This window comes from Lygodium microphyllum, chromosome 15, assembly GCF_053477565.2.
Source record: "Lygodium microphyllum isolate KBCC chromosome 15, Lygodium_microphyllum_v1.1.10, whole genome shotgun sequence".
Classification (NCBI taxonomy): Eukaryota; Viridiplantae; Streptophyta; class Polypodiopsida; order Schizaeales; family Lygodiaceae; genus Lygodium; species Lygodium microphyllum.
In genome coordinates, this window is record NC_141149.1 from 6,151,621 (window position 1) to 6,173,492 (window position 21,872).

General features: G+C 41.7%; 2 protein-coding genes across 2 annotated transcripts in view; both read left to right on the forward strand.

Annotated features, from left to right (window-relative positions):
- Window positions 1–8,910: 8,910 nt before the first annotated feature.
- Window positions 8,911–9,441, forward strand: LOC148024232 (uncharacterized). The gene has a single exon (XM_087693679.1). It carries the CDS (start codon window positions 8,923–8,925, stop codon window positions 9,439–9,441), a length of 519 nt encoding a protein of 172 aa, XP_087549805.1. The 5' UTR covers window positions 8,911–8,922.
- Window positions 9,442–9,543: 102 nt separating this feature from the next.
- Window positions 9,544–21,872, forward strand: part of LOC148024233 (uncharacterized) — a gene marked incomplete at its 5' end in the record, with an annotated part of 78,580 nt that continues 66,251 nt past the window's right edge. Inside the window, one exon of the mRNA XM_087695057.1 lies at window positions 9,544–10,746. Within this exon, the coding sequence (XP_087551183.1) occupies window positions 9,544–10,746 (1,203 nt within the window). The remainder of the gene's footprint in view (window positions 10,747–21,872) is intronic.

The window sequence follows — 21,872 nt, forward strand, 5'->3', positions numbered from 1 at the left end:
TATCATTGCATTAAGAAAGGAAGCAAGTACAATGCTTTATAGGAAAGTAGGAAACTGCAGTAGGCACCATTGTGCATATGGGATAAGTTAGCCTGCATATCCTTGACCCTGAGACTCCATACAAAGAGGCTGTTTGAGTGTGATTGCTGATTCTCAACAAAAAAGATGGTTGTTGATAGTACAAGATATATTTTCTTACAGTTAAAATCCTGTTTTCTTGTGTCTCCCTTGGGGCTCCATGCCACCTGGGAGAGGTGCCAACTAAATGATTTTATGTAGAAAAACCCTATAGGACACAATAGTGAGGGTATTATGATAGTACTAGATGGAAAATGAGAGACTATCTATGATTCTTTGATGTGGTTTCTTAAGAAAATAGGAATTTCAAAGGAAAAAGTCATTGGCTTGGCAACTAATGGTGCATTATATATGGTTTAGGAGTTGTTGAACTTATGAAAAAAGACTTGCCAAGTTTGATAATAACACTTATTTATATAATGAAGCCAACAAGAACTCTCAAATATGAAAGAGGTTTTTCTGACAGAATATGATTAACAATCTAAGAAAAACATTTATGTCCCTCAAAACTTTGGATTCTCTCATGCAGGTTACACTCTCAAGACTAAAGTTAGATGATATGGAATGGAATCAAGTTTTTGAGATTTGGTAAGATGCCAAAGATCATAGTATATGGGTATCTTCATTTTTAGTGACTGGTTTTCCTTCAATATTTCCTTCATGGTATAAAAAGTGGTTGTTTACCATTGGTTTGTTACTGTACTTAGATGTTTTTAAAGCCTCCAACAAATAGTATTGTTCACACATTGATCTTATGATAGTTCTCTAATGACTCAAATATATGCTTTTCCTTTGATGTTTTAAGCTCCAAACTATTAATAGTAGTAGTGGTTATTTATAAAAGTTTTTAGAGATGGATTTTTCCAGTGATTTGATTGTACCCTTGCATTTATCCCATTGTGTATGTAGTTGCACCATTTGAAAATTTGGATTTCAAAGGGCACTTTGACTTTTTTCACGTCAAGCTAGGAAAAATAAAGGACAATTCTAATTTTAAGATGTCATCTTAAATATCCATAAAGCCCTTGCACGTCAAAAAGTAGACTTGCAAGTTGCCATGGGATTGCTCTCTCTCTCTCTCTCTCTCTCTCTCTCTCTCTCTCTCTCTCTCTCTCTCTCTCTCTCTCTCTCTCTCTCTCAGAGGATGGTCTTAGGTGATATAAATGCACATATTGGACATATGCAATTTCAGCCCATAGCACGTGATGAGCTAGACAAGGAAGAGGTTGTGGATGTAGATGCACGTTGGTGTAGACAGTCTGAGGTTATAGACATTAATGCTCATGGATGTGCTTTGATGGATATGGTTAATGGTTTGCACATGCTGATATTGAATGGTATGAATTATTTCCCCGATACTAAAGGATACACATGCTACTCAGCTAGTGGAGGTTCTAGTGTGGTAGACTATGCAATGGTACACATGAAAGAATTATGCATGATCAGAGAGTTCTGGTTAGGTGAAAAACATCCAGAATGAGATCATATAGCTTTGGGCTTGAAACTTGATATTTTCTACCTTGAAGGACATGCAAGGGACATAGTAGGTACTGGTGCATTCCATATTGATGTAGACAAGAAACCATCATATGCTAGTCACCTGGATAGTCTTATGAGCAATCTTACTAGGAGCACATGGGCTGATCTGAGAGATGCAATGTTAAATACAACTATAGAGGTTTTTGGAAAACCAAAGAGTAGTCACAAAAATGTCAAAGGATTGTTATGCAAGACATTGTTTGATGATGAATGTAAGCCTGCACGTAGAAAGCTGAAAATCCTCCCTAAGGGACAAGAACGAAGTGAGAAAAAAAAATGATATAATGCTCTTACGCATATAAAACGACAACAATATGTAGTGGCCAAAGGAGAAATTTCCAAGGAAATCATGGAGAAAATTGCAAACCAAATGGTCAAATGTTATGGGGGATTTTATAGATGTTGACATGCTATCATATATTACAGAACTTTACATGCATAAAGGGGTACAACCCATCAAATGTGATGTACATACACAGCCATTTAGTGCTCTATTCACATTAGAAACATTGGAGGTAGCCCTCAACAAGATGGCTAATGGAAAAGCATGTGATACTTTGCCGTTGAATGTGGAGATGTTGAAATGGACAACAAAGGAGACGAAGTAATAACAAATGAGCTTATGGACAAGCAGGTTTTCGCCGTGGTCATAACACCATAGACCATTTGGTTACTTTATGTGTGCTTATGGATGAGAGTCAGCTTGAGGGAGCAACCTTGTATTATTGTTTTGTGGATTTTAAGAAGGCTTTTGACACTGTACCAAGAGTTGGCTTATGGAAATGAATGCAAGAATTAGGGGTCCCAAATGATCTATGCATGGGAATTTACTAGATATATCAATGAGAGGTGTGCCGCCTCAGAGGTTGCAATGGGATGTCACAAGTATTTCAGAGTAATATGGGAGTCAAACAAGGTTGCTCTCTCTCCCCTACATTATTTAGTTTATGCACTGATAGGCTAGAGGAAATACTTCTCATGGCTATGAATGAAGAGGAAGCCAAAAGCCTCCATATTGGTATGTTTTCCATCTTGCTCCTACTTTATGCAGATGATGTGGTCTTCTTTACATATACCGGGGAATGTATGCAAACATTCATGGAGACTCTTGAATGGTTTTGTCAAGATAGTGGTTTGATGGTGAATGTATAAAAAAAAGCTAATGGATGTGCGCATCAAGCAATCAGAGACCCCACGAAGAGTACATTATGCATGACAGTCTATAGAGGTAGCATCTACTTTCAAATACTTGGGGATTGAGATACCTATAGACCATATATGGCATACATGTGTGCAGTGACGATTAGCGGCAGGGAAAAGCAAGTATTATCACTTTGAAAACAACTGCAACCGTACATATATTAAATGCTGGAAAATACATTGTTTGATTTTTTATGCATATGTTCTAGAGAGGGTATTATATGGAGTGGAAGTGTGGGGGGAAGCATCTCCTCATCTGCATGGAATGACATTGAGAAGCTGCAAAAAGATTTCATTCATAGATATTTGGGCATGAAAAGGACCACATCATATGTACTTATGCTTTTGGAAATTGGCCATCAGCCAATTGAAGTACATGCTATGATCCGAATACTGAGATACGCCACCCGAGTATGTCAAATGGATGACAGTAGGCTCCCCAAATGGGCATGGGATGCTAGCACACACTTACAAAAAAATTTCAAAAGTAAAGTTCTTTCAATAGGATGGGTGTTGGATATGTGAACATGGTTTAAAGGGTGGGGAGTGGATAGATATCTAGATATGGCATCCGAAGATATATGCATGGACACATTTCAATGAGACCTCTGACGAGCCTATCCAAGCAAAACATGAAAGCAAAGGAGTAAATGGAAAACTTGCTTATTACAGTATGCATATCTATCCTTCATGTTGGGAATCCTTCATGTAGGCAAAGGCACACATGCAACCATACATAGCCAACCCGCTCTCAGTGGTATTTAGATGGAGTATTTCATGACTTTGAGCTTGATCACACACTTTATTGATCGAAACCAGTGCATGGAGTGGATAGGCAAGAGAGACAAGGTTATGCAAGCTGAGTGGACTACAGAGTGTAGAATCAAAGGAGCACATGATTATGACATGCCGAACATATGCACACATATGGGCTGACTTTGATATCCCTTTACAAGGGCCACTTCACCAGTTTTTGACCACTACTCCTGTATCAAAGTTAGGGGCTCTCATCACCTACATGTTACGCTTTCAGGAGAACCACGCTGCATGGATTATTCTTTCACCATAACTATCCCTTTCCTATCATAGAGGAGAATCATTGTATAGGGTTGTGACTAAAAAGAGGAGCTCTTTATGGAGGGGATCTTGGAAAAATCAACAAATTGAAGCTTCCAAGATGCAATTTGATGCTCAAATTTCAAATTTTATGGTCCTATTAGCTTCGAAAGGGGGGTAAATCTACAAGACACCTGCTCGGAAAGCTTCTAGATCACTCCTTCTTCACCCTGTTTAGAGTGTTATTTGCTGTCTGAAAATTGCGATTGGGATGTGCACGATTTTTCCAATCCTTATTTTTGCATTAAATCTCCAAAACTTGCTAAAAAACCAATTTCTTGTTTACATGACACACTGTTCTAGAAGTCTCCATAGCTTTTTAGGATATTTACAATAACTAATATCCAAAATATAAAAAATATACTAGTTTTGTCCAAAAATCTAGTGTTTCTGGACATCCATACTATAGACATTGATACTAATGACTAATATGGTTCATAACCCTCGTTCACGTGGTAACTTCAGTGAGACTAGTTGTTAGAGTCCTTACCAATCCAGAGAAAATGTCGAGTTATGATTCTTGGGGTTTTTTTTTTCTCGAGATCTTCTTTATTTAATGATTTTAGAGTTCTTCAAGTCCATTTTGTGAGAAGTCCGGAAGATTTTAAATCAAAGTCGAGATATCACAATGCAAGTGGTGTCATCTAGAGCCAAGGTGGGCCTTGCATGTCTCGAGCCAGTCACTTGACCCTTATTTTGACCAAAAAGACTCAACCTTTTCTTTGAGGAACTAAGGCTTTATCTCAAGTTAAACTATGAACTCACCTTGTCTTGAGCTGGGAGAGTAATACGCCAACCATGAGTTCTTGGTAAAAACTCAACACAAGATAAGGATCCTATAGCCACAACCCAACTTCTAACCTAACTCTAGCACCCTAGTGTCCCATTGGAAAGATGATTTCTCTTGTGCTCTAAGCATGAAGAACTACACTTCAATTCCTCGTGTGAGGAAGTGATATTCTAAGGGAAACCTAAGGCTTGATCAAGAGTTTATAGTATAGAGGTTGAAGCATCTTGTTTCTTTTCTATGAGTCAAATTACTTGAGGTGTCTTCACTTGGGGACTCTATCTATACCTAAGACAATGGTACAAGTGATTGTCTCTATTAGCAACAATAGAGGCAATGGAAAGTGCTTAATGTATTCGAGTCAAGCTTAGCTAGCATTGGTTATTCAATGCCATCTTGAGGATTTTTTCGCAAATATGTAGTGAGTTTGAGTTTATAGTGCCCTAATTGTAATATTTCCACAACCAAATATTGAAGACCCTAGATCTCGCACAAAAGTGGTTCGAAGTAATCTCTAGCAATAAAGATACACTGGGCTAAGTTCTCCCTCCGTGTGCATCAACAAACACCAGCCCCATGTCATGTGTAGGAAGCCGTGGCTTGAAATCCGCAAGCCATCGTAGGCCTTCGCGGGAACACCCCTTCATGGGACAAAAAGATAATGAATTTGTGCAAAAAAAAAAATAAACCCCCTCCCCTTCAGTTGTTCATGGCGGGGAGAGGGAGTATGAGTATGTGTGGAGTAGAGAGGAGCATGGGGAGGGGAAACATGCCGCCTGCCACTTGTGTGGCTACGGGGCTCACACTATATATGAACCCCCCTCCCCAAGCTTGAGGGGAGAGAGGAGGAGCATGCTGTCGTGCTACCAGCCATGAAGGAGACTACCGTCGTCGCGCAGGCTGCTGTCGCCTCCACCTTCATCATCATCATCATCATCATCATCATCATCATCATCATCATCATCATCATCATCATCATCATCATCCTCGTTGTCATCTTCACCTCCATCGTCATCATCTCCCCAATCATCACTCTCTCTCCACGTCATCTGCCTGTAGGCAGAGGCTTGGAAGCTTCTATTGGAAGCTTCTATTGAAGCTTCCATAGGCCTTGTTTACCCATGCCTTCCCCGATTTTTAAAAATTGTGTCTTGCAAGATCCAATTTCAACGCAGGGGAGAAATCTCGGCCTACTAGGCAGTTTTGGAAATTGGATAAAGGACAAGGAGAGTTCACGGAGTCCAAGTCTATTGTGCCAATGACTCCTAAGCAAAAGTTGAGAGGAGCACACACGGGAGCTTCCACCCTGAGTACGTGAGTGGACAACGCCCCGATTCTTAATGCTCAGGTTCCGATAATACTCCCGCATGAAAAGGATGCACTAAGCATGTTTAATTCTCATAGGCAAGTTTAAATACATTGGGAAATTTATTTTCTTGCTCGATTTACAAGATCTAGTTGCACTTCAAGTATTTGCACCGCGCATAGGACAGGGCATATAACACATAATGTATAGTTGTGACTCGTGTATAAGATAATTGTAGACGTCCATTAAATGATGTCCAAGTGGTTGCAATGCATGGAAAGGATTTATGAACCTTGCAATTTGCATGCGATGATAGTTACATTCTTGGTTGGGTTAAGTGAAAAAGGATAGATTAAATCAATGAAGGACTCATGGCATTCGCTCATGCATGGAGTTCTTTTATCAAAGTTTGAATTTGGGAAAGGATGCATCTTCATATTAAATATTGAATTCGATGCATAAAATGTATGGCTTTAAAGAACAAGCTCTGAATGTCAATCAATATTGCATAGGGCAAGGAAACGAAAGATCACTATAAGTTGCATAAAAGCAGAAGATCTATGGTTTGAAGTTGCATACTTGCATGGAATGATACATCTCTTACATCTTGCAGTCATTTACATCTTTTAGGAAAAGTATTTGCATTTCTAAGGAAAGATCACCTCATTAGGGGGGTTTTGAGGTCTCGAAATGCCTTTTAGGATGTGGAGAGAGAGTGCTCTAGACCAATAAGAGCAAAGCCTCCATAACGGAACTTCTATTTTTAAAAAAGTAAAAAATCATTTTATAAAAACATATAAATATAATAATATTACGAATTTGTATTTTTATTATCTATTTTTAGTCTCTTATATTCGTGATTATGACATCTTTTGCATTAATGGCATAGAGTCTCGGCTACTTTTATTTAATGATGTATCTAGATTAATGATAACGACTGATGTAATCAAAATTCAAATTAGTGAAAAGCATGGCGCTCAGTCTTTTCCCTCCTTTATTTTATTCCTCTATTTTTTTTCCCTCCATTATGTTAGTCTAGTCCTCTCTCTCTCTCTCTCTCTCTCTTGGAATGTGCAAGCTGGGACAGCATTTGTGGATGTGCAGTTTCAGGAGGAGGTGAAAAGTGGGGAACTTTCTTCATTGAAGGTGGTCTCTCTGACATTCAACAGGTCTATCGAGGGGGCTTTTTCCTCGTGAGGCGACATGCCGCTTGAGCTCCATAACGTGGAGCTTCTAATCAGCCAGGCTATCAAGGAGGCGAAGAAAGATTTCAAGAAGGATGCGGATAATGCCTTGAACCAAGAAACCCGCTGGCTCCATGAGAGGATCCGGCGACTGGAGGAGATGGTGAAGACACTCACGGAAGAGAAGAGGGATCTCAAAACCGACCTGGACAAGCTACAAACGGAAGTGTCACATCTACGGGAGGCAAGAGAGGACGTGGATTTCAAAGCGGACCTCCGAGAGGCTATCACGAAGGAATGCCGAGAGGACCTCCAGGTATGCATTAAAACCGAAGTTGAGGCTTCGAGAGAGGGATGGGAGGAAAAAATCAAAGCAAACATGAAGGAAGAATTAGAAGGGAATAAGGAGGGGTGGATTGAGGTAGTGAAGAAGAACATTAAGAAGGAGGTCCAAGAAGAAAATAAAAAGGAGGAGGTAGTCCGGGTTCAGGAGACCTTAGAGGAGGAGAGGCTCAGGAACGCGCGCAGATTGAACGTGCGTATTACCGGGCTCCCCGAAGGGGCCTCTCCGGAGGAGGATGCACGCGGGCTATGCACCCGACTAGGGTACACGAGCATGCCCTTTACTCAGGCATGGCGTGCAGGACGAGATACTACCAGGGTCAGAGCTCTGATATTACATATGAGCACACCGGAGGACAGAGCCGCTTTCTTTCGGAAGCGGATTTCGCTCCGAGGGATGACTGGGGCTTCCATCTTCATGGATGAGGACCTGACTCAGATGCAGATTGCACACAGACGAGCATGCATGCCATAGATACTCCAAGCACGTAGAGAAGGCCGTAAGGCCTTCTATCGAGATGGCCGGAGTGCTCTAGACCAATAAGAGCAAAGCCTCCATAACGGAACTTCTATTTTTAAAAAAGTAAAAAATCATTTTATAAAAACATATAAATATAATAATATTACGAATTTGTATTTTTATTATCTATTTTTAGTCTCTTATATTCGTGATTATGACATCTTTTGCATTAATGGCATAGAGTCTCGGCTACTTTTATTTAATGATGTATCTAGATTAATGATAACGACTGATGTAATCAAAATTCAAATTAGTGAAAAGCATGGCGCTCAGTTTTTTCCCTCCTTTATTTTATTCCTCTATTGTTTTTCCCTCCATTATGTTAGTCTAGTCCTCTCTCTCTCTCTCTCTCTTGGAATGGGCAAGCTGGGACAGAATTGTGGATGTGCAGTTTCAGGAGGAGGTGAAAAGTGGGAAACTTTCTTCATTGAAGGTGGTCTCTTTGACATTCAACAGGTCTATCGAGGGGGGTTTTTTCTCGTGAGGCGACATGCCGCTTGAGCTCCATAACGTGGAGCTTCTAATCAGCCAGGCTATCAAGGAGGCGAAGAAAGATTTCAAGAAGGATGCGGATAATGCCTTGAACCAAGAAACCCGCTGGCTCCATGAGAGGATCCGGCGACTGGAGGAGATGGTGAAGACACTCACGGAAGAGAAGAGGGATCTCAAAACCGACCTGGACAAGCTACAAACGGAAGTGTCACATCTACGGGAGACAAGAGAGGACGCGGATTTCAAAGCGGACCTCCGAGAGGCTATCACGAAGGAATGCCGAGAGGACCTCCAGGTATGCATTAAAACCGAAGTTGAGGCTTCGAGAGAGGGATGGGAGGAAAAAATCAAAGCAAACATGAAGGAAGAATTAGAAGGGAATAAGGAGGGGTGGATTGAGGTAGTGAAGAAGAACATTAAGAAGGAGGTCCAAGAAGAAAATAAAAAGGAGGAGGTAGTCCAGGTTCAAGAGACCTTAGAGGAGGAGAGGCTCAGGAACGCGCGCAGATTGAACATGCGTATTACCGGGCTCCCCGAAGGGGCCTCTCCGGAGGAGGACGCACGCGGGCTATGCACCCGACTAGGGTACACGAGCATGCCCTTTACTCAGGCATGGCGTGCAGGACGAGATACTACCAGGGTCAGAGCTCTGATATTACATATGAGCACACCGGAGGACAGAGCCGCTTTCTTTCGGAAGCGGATTTCGCTCCGAGGGATGACTGGGGCTTCCATCTTCATGGATGAGGACCTGACTCAGATGCAGATTGCACACAGACGAGCATGCATGCCACAGATACTCCAAGCACGTAGAGAAGGCCGTAAGGCCTTCTATCGAGATGGCCGGATTTTTATAGATGGACGCCCCACCAAATAGGGGGGCGTGGCCTATGAGACGGGGCAGAGGACTGTACAGAAAACCCCGATACGTGTGGCAGTTTGGAACTGCAACGGCTCCCTATGGTCACGACCGGATAGACTTGAGGAGATTTTACCCGACCATGATGTTATATGCCTCACAGAGACACATGAGAGCCCAGAGAGAGGGCTTCCACGCATTACAGGATTTGAGTGGGTATCTACATACCGGGCTACTACCAGGCAGAGCACATCTAGGGGCTCAGGAGGGGTGGCAGTTCTATTCCGTCATGGGATACAGACACATATCCAGTTAGTTAGACAAGATGAGGAGGCCAGTTACATATGGATCAGAGTGCAGATATCAGATGAGAGATGGATCTATATGGCAGTATGCTACTTTTCACCACGAGGGTCCAGGTATGCTACTACGCAGGGTGATATTCAGGCCAGAGATTCCCCCTCCCCTTATTCACAGCTCTCAGAGGACATTATTCTGTATTCTAGCTTGGGTGAGGTCTTCCTTATGGGGGACTTCAACGGGCGCACACAGAGCCGACAGTGTGAGAGTTTTGATATGGAGCAGCCAGAGATCATGAGAGCATTAGACCCTGAGGAGTTGGGGATCAGTAGGGAGTCAGCAGATACTGGGCCAGACGCCACAGGGTATGGAGGGCATTTACTTGAGCTTGGTAGTAGACATCATCTCGTTATTTATAACGGGATGGCACGATGGCCATATTCAGGAGGTCTTACATGCTTCCCACATGGGGGGGGCGAGAGTACTGTAGATTATCTGCTCGGACCAATCGATGGGATGCATACTATCAAGTCCTTCGGCCTTGGGAGACTTCCACTCGGTGCCGATCACACCTTTCTCAGTTTCTCACTCCTCACCTCATTACCATCACCACCTGCAGATATCATACCCCACATGCATACTACCATACACTTCACTCATAAGCTCTCACATATTTACTCACAGCATCTGGAGGAGCACATCACGTCACTTGATCCATACGCACCCCTTGATACACTGACCACTGATATCACACGCATTCTGCATGATTCTGCTACACTCAGTTTTCCACATCACACATACGCGCACCCCCCTCGGACCGGTACCATGCCACAGAACAGGTGGTATGATGATGAGTGCAGAGATCTACGTCGACAGCTACGCGATTTGGAGGCCAGAGGAGAGATCACACACAGACAGGCACAGAGACGCATGCACCGCTTGACCCGCCGTAAAAAGCGGGAATGGGAGGAGGAGAGATATTGGGATATATACCACCTTCTTATGAGCAGAGATTGTGCAGAGGCATGGAGGCAGATCAGAGAACCACGCTCACCCACACCGATACATGACCCTACAGTATGGCATGGATACGCACAGAGTTTGTACCCACACAGCCGCTGATACCCACACCATGTACACCGAGATCGGGTATTTCATCCTTTTTCACCACTAGTATGGTGAAACTTGCTATCTCACGGTTACAGAATGGCCGCGCTCGAGACCAGTTTGATCTTCAGGCAGAGCATATTATATATGGCAGAGACACATTGGCTCCACTCATTGCTCACCTCTTCAACTGTGCATTGTCTGAGGGGTTCCCTGACTCGTGGACAGAGCACACCATTGTACCTATCCACAAGTCAGGGGATCCTATGGATCCTAACACATATAGGACCATCATGATTGGGCCAGTTTTGTCCAAACTTTATGGCACGTTGATGGAGGAGGAGCTCAGCACGCTAGCAGAGAGAGAGTGCATGCGCACACCCGGACAGGCAGGGTTCAGACGGGCATTTTCTACCATAGACCACATCTTCACTCTCCGTTGTCTGATCGACCAGACACGAGTGGAGAAATAGAGATTGTACTGTTGCTTTGTGGATTTCCGCAAAGCCTTTGACATGGTTCCGAGAGAGAGGCTTTTCAGACGCCTACTTGATCTGGGGGTGGATGATGACATGATGTGGGGTATTTATGCACTATATGAGCGGGTTACTGGCAGAGTCAGATGTCCGGGAGGTATATCAGATCCCCTTGTGAGCACCATTGGTGTGAAACAAGGATGCCCACTCTCACCGACTCTATTTGGGCTATACATTGATGAGATAGCAGAGTTTATTCAACAGCGAGCCGGTGGAGGTATAGATCTCAGTGGAGCCACAATTCATATCTTACTATATGCAGATGACATTGTGTTGGTCTCAGACTCAGCTCAGGGATTACAACAGCATTTATTAGCATTGGATGATTTTTGCATACAGAGAGGCATGACAGTGAACCTTGGTAAAACCAAGGTTCTTATATTCCATACATCAGCTCAGATATGCAGACAGAGTATTTTCATGGCAGCAGGAGGGAGTATTGAGGTCACTGGATCATATGTATATTTGGGAGTCACCTTTACAGCAGCTTCAAGGACTTTCTCGATGACATAGGCAGCTCGTGACTGCCTCACTAGAGGATACTCAGCATTGGCTCTTATGGAGCGACAATCTTGAGGAATGGCAACCAGTGGAGTCTATTATTGATGTTATTGATGTTATACATGGTTCAATTGGAGAAGAAATGTATAGAGGCAGAAATAAGACAGAGCTTGCAGAGAATGGAATATTCTTTTATGACCATTCTTATGTTATTCCTATGCGGCGTTGCCAATGGGGATCAATAAACCTCCTTCCTTTGCCAGATTTTTCAAGCTTTGAGTGGCCTTTGCCAAGTCCAGCTACTAGTGCGGGCTATAGATGTAAGATATTTTCTGAGATCCAGAAAGCACTAAAATCTAATATCTCAAGTACGCTAAGCAAAGTTACTTTGTTTATGCCTATTAATATATTTATTGATTTCTTCTCTAATATGGAGATAAGAATAACAAAAACCATGCTTTCAGTGAAGAGACTAACATATGATCATATCATACAATTTGTTGATGAAGGATGGGATACAAGGACAGAAGGAAAAATTATATGTAAGATAGATCAAGACTCTATAGCTTCTAAATATATGATTGCTACTCATAATTTTATCCTTAGCTTTTACTATAGTCGATGGCATTTTGTTGGTAGTAGTCTAGTTGCTTTAGACCAAAATCTTGATGATTTCAGCAAAGATCCTATAGTGGATCTTGATATTTGGTTCGACGAGGATATTATTGCAATCTTAAAGATCAGAAAATCATGTATGCTACATCAAGTGAGGATGGATTTACAAAATGAAGACATTGAACTACCATGCTCCTTTTTATTCCAACTTGACAAGAAACGAGTAAGTTTTCACATCATATTATATCTACTTAGATGTATATCAAGATCTCACTTCCTAACTAACAAACATTTGTAATTTATTTTTTGCAGATATCGAAAAGGAGAGAAAATAATATACACTGCAAGGACATTCAAGGAAAGATATCTTTACTATCAATATAAAATATATGTGCAAATTTTGTAGCAGATGTCTATCTGCCATCTCTATGAGATACACAAGGGCTGAAGGACAAATTTCTATATATGAAGGCTTACAAGGCGATATGGCAAAGCTATTTCTTTTTTTGAGAACTATCCTTTCTAGGAGTCCTTTCGCCTTTCTTTGATGCCTTGGGTATAGAAGGTGTGGGTAAAGGTGTTGAAGTTGTGGCTTCACCTTCCGTGGTTATAGGCACCGCATCTCCTTCATGGTGCAAATCCCCACCAATCTCTGTTGTTGGTTGTATACAATTGACCATTATATACTTCAAGAGCTTTTCTCTGACGTACCAAACATGCTCAGATGCATAGCAATCCTTCGAAAACTGTCACACATTTATAGAAAAAAGAGTTTCAATTCATTATTGTTCTTACAATAGACTATATTTTTATCATCAATGGACTATTTGCAATGAATATCTATCTTAAAGTTTAGCATCTTTCATATTACCTTTACATGTTTATCATCATTAAGATAAACACAGTTAACCATTCTTCTAGCATTTGCAATCACCCTTCAGCCACAAGAATGGCTATCATCTTGATGAGGACACTCCATCCACCAACACAAAGTAAAACTATAAAATTTACGGATGGTAGTTCATAGAATAAACTTATGTTTCAATTATTTTAATCAATAACTTACCGCAACTTGTCTATATTGCATTGTTGCAAGCAAATCACATGCATAGGGGGCCTTTTCTCTAGCTCTTCAATTAATCTTTTTGCACCTCTATATATAAAATATATTGATATTTAGAGTACTTACAAAAAAAAAGAATTGAAATATCAAGGAGCCCTTGGATAATATAACTTACAATTTAGCATTTCCAAGGCTTCCTTTCATAGAGTTGATTAAAAAACATTGCTTATCCACATAGTCTATTGCAATCAAGCTCCAATGAGAACTGAAAGAAATCATATCTCAATAAATTAGTAGGATAAAATCTCAAAAACTCTAATAGAATATTGAATCACTTACTTTTCATTATATGGAATTATAAGGAGCTCCAAAGTATCGAAGTCAATCAGATTGAACCACTGCTCAACAAAACTTGTATCAAGCTCGTTCCTCATAAAGAATGAGATAGATGGATCAAGAACCTCAATTTTTTGTTGCATATCCAAAGGAAACTCATGCATTACACACCTAGAAAAGGAATAGAAATAGTGAGTATAAACAAGAAAAATCTTATTGTTAAAAAAATATCAAAAAGTAGAAGTAATTATGGGTGGATATACCTTAGGCTAGCAATAAGATTATTGTCATTTATTTCTCTTCTTTTATCCTTAAGAATATGAACACATGCATCATTAAAGGAGATAATCTCAGTTCTTTTGCCTAAGTCACCAGGTAAGAAACAAAACACATTGAATCCTTTTGGATTAGCTGCTTCAAGAAGGGTGGCCAGCTCATTTTCAAAGGACTCTAGTTGCTCTGCTTCCCTTTCTTCAGCCCTTTGCCTCCTATACTCTCTCCATTTATCTGCATGTTCCTCTTTAGCTTTCTCCTCTTTTTCATGTTGCCTTGTATCCCTCTCATGGGTGACATCCTCAACCTTGGGACCAGAATCATCTTTCTTTCTCCTAGCTGGGGGCACATTAAGGATATTAAATGTCTTCTCATTGCTGAGGGGAATCGGCTCAAGGACCTTTGAAAATCTATATCTGAGCCTCCTAAGAATTACCATGTCCTTGTCCATGAGTGTGAGCCTATGAGCATGAGCAGCACAAATATAGGCATCTTGAAAAAACTCAACTAAAAAATCCTATGTGGCTTCTTGTATACAATTAAGGGCTGTTCTTGTCCATCTGAAACTATCCAAACTATATTTGTCAAAAATATCCCTGACAAGCCTTTGAAAAGACAACTTTGAAATTGCATTATCAAGAGCCTTTATTGCCTTCCTAATCTCCCTTAGGCACATGACATTTTGAGAAAACTTTCTCTTTGGCTTTGACTTTCTACAGAGCTTCTAAGGCTTTGAAGATTGATGAATCTTTGATGTTAAACCCCTAGGATCAATCTTCTCCTTCCTTGCTGTTGCTTTAGTCCTAGCCATCTACCAAATAAAGACATGTTACTTCTTGTCCAGTGTGTCCAGTGAAACGCGAGTTTCAGATAAGAGACCTCCTTGCTGTTACAACTATATATATCATCTCTCACTTGACTTGGGTCTCACCTATATATACTAACTCTACATCAATATCAATCATTCTTTGGGAGCATGTCTTGTGTATCTCTCTTGTACTCTCTCTCTCTCTCAACAACTATATATATCATCTTTCACTTGACTTGGGTCTCACCTATATATACTAACTCTACATCAATATGAATCATTCTTTGGGAGCATGTCTTGTGTATCTCTCTTGTACTCTCTCTCTCTCTCAACATGGTATCAGAGCTATGGATGCGTAGCAACAACAAGGAAGATAAGTTGTTTCATTGTTTATACTTGATTGAATTCTTTGCGCAAGTGATGATTTGATACATGAACTTCTTCCAAGGACAAGGCTTTCCTGGGTGGAAAACAAAGATTATGCTAATTCTTGAAGGTGACGAATTATTTGATATTTGATATTTGATAGCTCTCGTCGTGCTCTCGAATCCTATCAAAACCGCTTGTCAATCGAAGTTCTAGATCAAAAGTTATGACAGTTCAGGATTCACGACAGCAATTCTGCTCGAATCTGCGATTTTTTATTTAAAACTGTAATTCTAATTACAGTTCGTTAATCCCTAATTATAGTTTGTTAATCGCTCGTCTTCGTTAATGATGTTGATTACGACAAGCGAACATCTTGCTATTTTTAGCGATGTTTTATTATCGCTCACGTTTTTTGCTCGACCAAAATAGCACTTTTCTTATATGCGTCATCTCACCTTGCACGTTACGCCTCTCTATTTTGGGCTTTCTTTTTAGTCACTCAATACTTTTCGTCGTTTTTACGTGCATCTCCCTATTTTGATTGTCATGCGTCTCAACTACGCTTGTCTTGATCATGGTTTGCAGATTCTGTGATCTCATCTTACTTGTTTTCTCTCGACATACAGGCATGGCCAATTGCGTAATTGTTAACGGATATCCGTCTGGCCAACGTTCGGTTCCCTTCTTCCAAGGACAAGGCTTTCCTGGGTGGAAAACAAAGATGATGCTAATTCTTGAAGGTGACGAATTATTTGATATTTGATAACTGTCGTCCTGCTCTCGAATCCTGTCAAAACCGCTTGTCAATTAGAGTTCTGGATCAAAAGTTATGACAGTTCAGGATTCAAGACAGCAATTCTGCTCGAGTTTGCGATTTTTTATTTAAAACTGTAATTCTAATTACAGTTCATTAATCCCTAATTATAGTTTGCTAATCGTTCGTCTTCGTTAATGATGTTGATTACGACAAGCGAACATCTTGCTATTTTTAGCGATGTTTTATTATCATTCACGTTCTTTGCTCGACCGAAATAGCACTTTTCTTATATGCGTCATCTCGCCTTGCACGTTACGCCTCTCTATTTTGGGCTTTCTTTTTATTCACTCAATACTTTTCGTCGTTCTTGCATGCATCTCCCTATTCTGATTATCATGCGTCTCAACTACGCTCGTCTTGATCACGGTTTGCAGATTCTGCGATCTCATCTTATTTGTTTTCTCTTGACATACAGGCATGGCCAATTGCGTAATTGTTAACGGATATTCGTCTGGCCAACGTTCGGTTCCCTTCTTCCAAGGACAAGGCTTTCCTGGGTGGAAATCAAAGATGATGCTAATTCTTGAAGGTGACGAATTATTTGATATTTGATATTTAATAGCTCTCGTCGTGCTCTTGAATCCTGTCAAAACCGCCTGTTAATCGAATTCTGGATCAAAAGTCATGATAGTTCAGGATTCAAGACAGCAATTCTGCTCGAGTCTGCGATTTTTTATTTAAAATTGTAATTTTAATTACAGTTCATTAATCCCTAATTACAGTTTGTTAATTGCTTGTCTTCGTTAATGATGTTGATTACGACAAGCGAACATCTTGCTATTTTTAGCGATGTTTTATTATCGTTCACGTTCTTTGCTCGACTGAAATAGCACTTTTCTTATATGCTCATCTCGCCTTGTACATTACGCCTCTCTATTTTGGGCTTTCTTTTTAGTCACTCAATACTTTTCGTCGTTCTTACGTGCATCTCCCTATTTTGATTGTCGTGCGTCAACTATGCTCGTCTTGATCATGGTTTGCAGATTCTACGATCTCATCTTATTTGTTTTCTCTCGACATAGAGGCATGGCCAATTGCGTAATTCTTAACGGATATCCGTCTGGCCAACATTCGGTTCCCTTCTTCCAAGGACAAGGCTTTCCTGGGTGGAAAGCAAAGATGATGCTAATTCTTGAAGGTGACAAATTATTTGATATTTGATATTTGATAGCTCTCGTCGTGCTCTCAAATCTTGTCAAAACGGCTTGTCAATCGGAGTTCTGGATCAAAAGTTATGACAGTTCAGGATTCAAGATAGCAATTCTACTCGAATCTGCGATTTTTTATTTAAAACTGTAATTCTAATTACAGTTCGTTAATCCCTAATTACAGTTTTGTTAATCGCTCGTCTTCGTTAATGATGTTGATTACGACAAGCGAACATCTTGCTATTTTTAGTGATGTTTTATTATCATTCACGTTCTTTGCTCGACCGAAATAGCACTTTTCTTATATGCGTCATCTCGCCTTGCACGTTACGCCTCTCTATTTTGGGCTTTCTTTTTAGTCACTCAATACTTTTCGTCGTTCTTACGTGCATCTCCCTATTTTGATTGTCATGCGTCTCAACTACGCTCGTCTTGATCATGGTTTGCAGATTCTGCGATCTCATCTTATTTGTTTTCTCTCGACATATAGGCATGGCCAATTGCGTAATTGTTAACGGATATCCGTCTGGCCAACGTTCGGTTCCTTGCTTCCAAGGCAAGGCTTTCCGAGGTGGAAAGCAAAGATGATGCTAATTCTTGAAGGTGACGAATTATTTGATATTTAATATTTGATAGTTCTCGTCGTGCTCTCGAATCCTGTCAAAACCGCTTGTCAATCGGAGTTCTGGATCAAAAGTTACGACAGTTCAGGATTCACGACAGCAATTCTGCTCGAATCTGCGATTTTTTATTTAAAATTGTAATTCTAATTACAGTTCGTTAATCCCTAATTATAGTTTGTTAATTGCTCGTCTTCATTAATGATGTTGATTACGATAAGCGAACGTCTTGCTATTTTTAGCGATGTTTTATAATCGTTCACATTCTTTGCTCGACCGAAATAACACTTTTCTTATATGCGTCATCTCGCCTTGCACGTTACGCCTCTCTATTTTGGGCTTTCTTTTTAGTCACTCAATACTTTTCGCCATTCTTACGTACATCTCCCTATTTTGATTGTCATGCGTCTCAACTACGCTCGTCTTGATCATGGTTTGCAGATTCTGCGATCTCATCTTATTTGTTTTCTCTCGACATATAGGCATGGCCAATTGCGTAATTGTTAACGGATATCCATCTGGCCAACGTTCGGTTCCTTGCTTCCAAGGCAAGGCTTTCCGAGGTGGAAAGCAAAGATGATGCTAATTCTTGAAGGTGACGAATTATTTGATATTTGATATTTGAGAGTTCTCGTCGTGCTCTCGAATCCTGTCAAAACCGCTTGTCAATTGGAGTTCTGGATCAAAAGTTATGACAGTTTAGGATTCAAGACAGCAATTCTGCTCGAATCTGCGATTTTTTATTTAAAACTGTAATTCTAATTACAGTTCGTTAATCCCTAATTACAGTTTGTTAATTGCTCGTCTTCATTAATGATGTTGATTACGATAAGCGAACATCTTGCTATTTTTAGCGATGTTTTATTATCGTTCACATTCTTTGCTCGACCGAAATAGCACTTTTCTTATATCCGTCATCTCGCCTTGCACGTTACGCCTCTCTATTTTGGGCTTTCTTTTTAGTCACTCAATACTTTTCGCCGTTCTTACGTGCATCTCCCTATTTTGATTGTCATGCGTCTCAACTACGCTCGTCTTGATCATGGTTTGCAGATTCTGCGATCTCATCTTATTTGTTTTCTCTCGACATACAGGCATGGCCAATTGCGTAATTGTTAACGGATATCTGTCTGGCCAACGTTCGGTTCCCTTCTTCCAAGGACAAGGCTTTCCTGGGTGGAAAGCAAAGATGATGCTAATTCTTGAAGGTGACAAATTATTTGACTCTCTCTCTCTCAACATCCCTTTTTTGCCGCCTTTCTGTCCTAGGTACCAATCCCAGAGCTTTTTCCACCAAGACTGGGTCCAATCGGACCTGTACCTTCTTTGCGCCTTCTCCTCGGCCTACTGTTACAATGCCCCCTTCTTGGTCTGAATTGTATGTTCTGAGGAATTCCACGCATTTGAAGTGATCCGGCTCCTGCGAGAATTTTTCAATATATTTTGTCAGGTTGCACTGTTCCACCACCCTTCTGGCTGCCTCCTCCTTCGCCACCACGACTCCGATGTTGTGGATGGTTCGGAACTTCAGCTGGCCGAAGGCGCGGTTCTCCAATTGGATGCAATATAGCTCCCTTTCCTCATCAGTGAACGGGAGTCGATGGGTGCGGTCTTGCTGCGACATTTTCTGCTCCTGCCATAATTAGTAACTTCCGTTAGTATTTTCCACATAGCACTTTGCTGTGTTTTAAACTCTTGACTGAATTTTTGGAAGCCATTTTTCTCATACTAATGCTTATGTCTTTCACTACTTTTACTTTACCATACCCCCTTTTTATTCATTTCCTATCTAATTCCTTTCACCGTATTTCCCACGTACATACCCACCTTTCTTCCGGCTAAGAAAAAAATCCTTCCTAGGATTGGGAGTTAAAGGGTGGCGTTGGTCCTGTTGGGGTAGGAATTTACGTGTGAAGAAGCCACGTGTAGAATCGTGGGTTGTATTCCAGTTGCGCATGACAATCGAGAGCAGCCGGTTGGATAGAGAGCTGTGAGATGTAGGTCAAGACATGATGAAAGAGATCCCCAGTATTACGACGGCTGGCGACATGTAATTCCTCTTTGGTGAGGAGTTGGTCAATATAGGGGTGGGCGAGCACATGGTCGTCCAATTGCTGATTGCGGGTGATGGCCAAAGCCCTAAACGAGATGGGTGCCACATAAGTGGGGTCGTATTCAATGGTTTTAATTGCCCTGCGTTGCTCAGCATTGGTCATTATTCGGCAACTGTTTTTCTCCCATTGGATTCGCAGAGCAAACCACTGCTGTAAGAACGTGGAGGGCGAGCTTGCCATCTGTATGAGCTCGTGCATCTTGTGTTCAGGAACAGAACGGGGAGGCTTTCGATATGAAGTGACTAGGCGTCTGAGCTCCGCTTGCGCCTTTGAGATTTCATTGTTTGCTATTAGTTCGGCAGCGATCTTGGGGGATTTAGTAGTTATAAGTTCGTATTCCTCCCATGTGCATGGTAATGCACGAACCTCCAAAGCAAGGGTTCTGTCAAGGAGGCCTAGGTCTAGCCTCTCATAGCTTCTAGCGAATGTGGCCAAAGTGTCGTCCAACATCCTGATGCAGGTTATTAAGTCATCCCCAGAGGTCGCGGCAAGGTCGTTAGCCAAGGAGAGGAAAGGTCGTATCGCGTATGAGGGTTTAAGACCTGCTGGTGGGGATGGTGCAAGTGGACTGGACAGTGGTGACTCCTCCATCGGTGTCACAGGTTGGGCTTTGTACGCAGAAGCACATTGAGGTGCTGCAGGAAGCTCTGGGGGCCTCGGGGTTGGGCTGGGTTCTGAGTGAGCAGTCATAGGGCTTTTTAAGCCCTCTGGGTTAAGTAGGTTTAAGGCTTGTGGCGTTTGCTTTGGTCGATAGATAAGCTGAGGCTTACTAGCCGTAGCTGGCAATGGCGTGCTGATTATGTGCTGGGTACCACGTGTGCAAGCCTTCCTTTCTAGGGTGATATCACTTGTAGATGAGCTTTTTAGCCGGCCATTTTTAGGCACCCAAATGTAGGGGTTGCCCTCGTAGTATCCTTGTGTCCGCAAGAGATCCTTAGGAATCCATCACAGCATGGTTGTTTGTCTATGGCAATAGCATCTATACTGCCTCCTAGGCCATAACAACTGATGTTTCTGGCGGTTAGGGTCCCATTTGGGTGGTGTATCCGAGTGTGGTTCCTGCCGTTTTGGCACCCACATAAGTCTGGGCTCCTTGGCCTTGTGAGCATTCTTGGTGGATTTGGGCCTGGGGTCGAGTGCATGGCACAAAGCCACAGGTTTCTCCAATTTAGACTGGGTCTGGAGTGTGGTCCTAGGGGTTTCTATCGGTGGCGTCGTGATGGTGGAGGAATCATGACAGCCCTTGCTGAAGGTCATCACTATACGGGTGTTGTCGATGGCAAGATGAATGCGGTTTAGGTTGTAATCCACATTACAGTGCATTACCTTCTTGAAAGTGCGACCCGATAGTGACACATTACCGGCTTCTTTAGTGTTAGGCAACACATGGAAGAAGGCTGGTAAACTTTCAGTCTCGATGGAAACAAGTACCTTGCACTTCCCCAGGAGTGAATAGGCAGTACCCCCAAATGGAGTGAGGTTGGCATTAGTGGGCTGTAGCGTCGGTTGACCAATGCATGCCCAATGGTCATGCGTCAAGATGTTGTAGTCGGCCCATTCATCAATCAAGGCGTCGAAAGAATACACTGCGCCTGCTGTGACTGTGATTCATAGATATGCCGGTGCAACTGCTTTGTCGTCCTGATCCGTAAGGTCGGTTACAGTTGCCATTCGGACGTTTAGCAGGGCTTCTAGCATGGGTGGCTCATGTGATGGATGGGAAGGAGGATAGTACTTCTTTATGCGGCTGCCGTTAAAAAAGCCCACTCCTTCACCGTCAAGTGTCTCCAACTCAACATTCCCGGTTCTACCAATCATGCGTACTCTAAAAGGGCCTAGTCC

Bases quoted from the DNA above. Each gene is read 5' to 3' on its own strand.
- LOC148024232 (XM_087693679.1), top strand. From the start codon at position 8,923: ATGAAGGAAGAATTAGAAGGGAATAAGGAGGGGTGGATTGAGGTAGTG.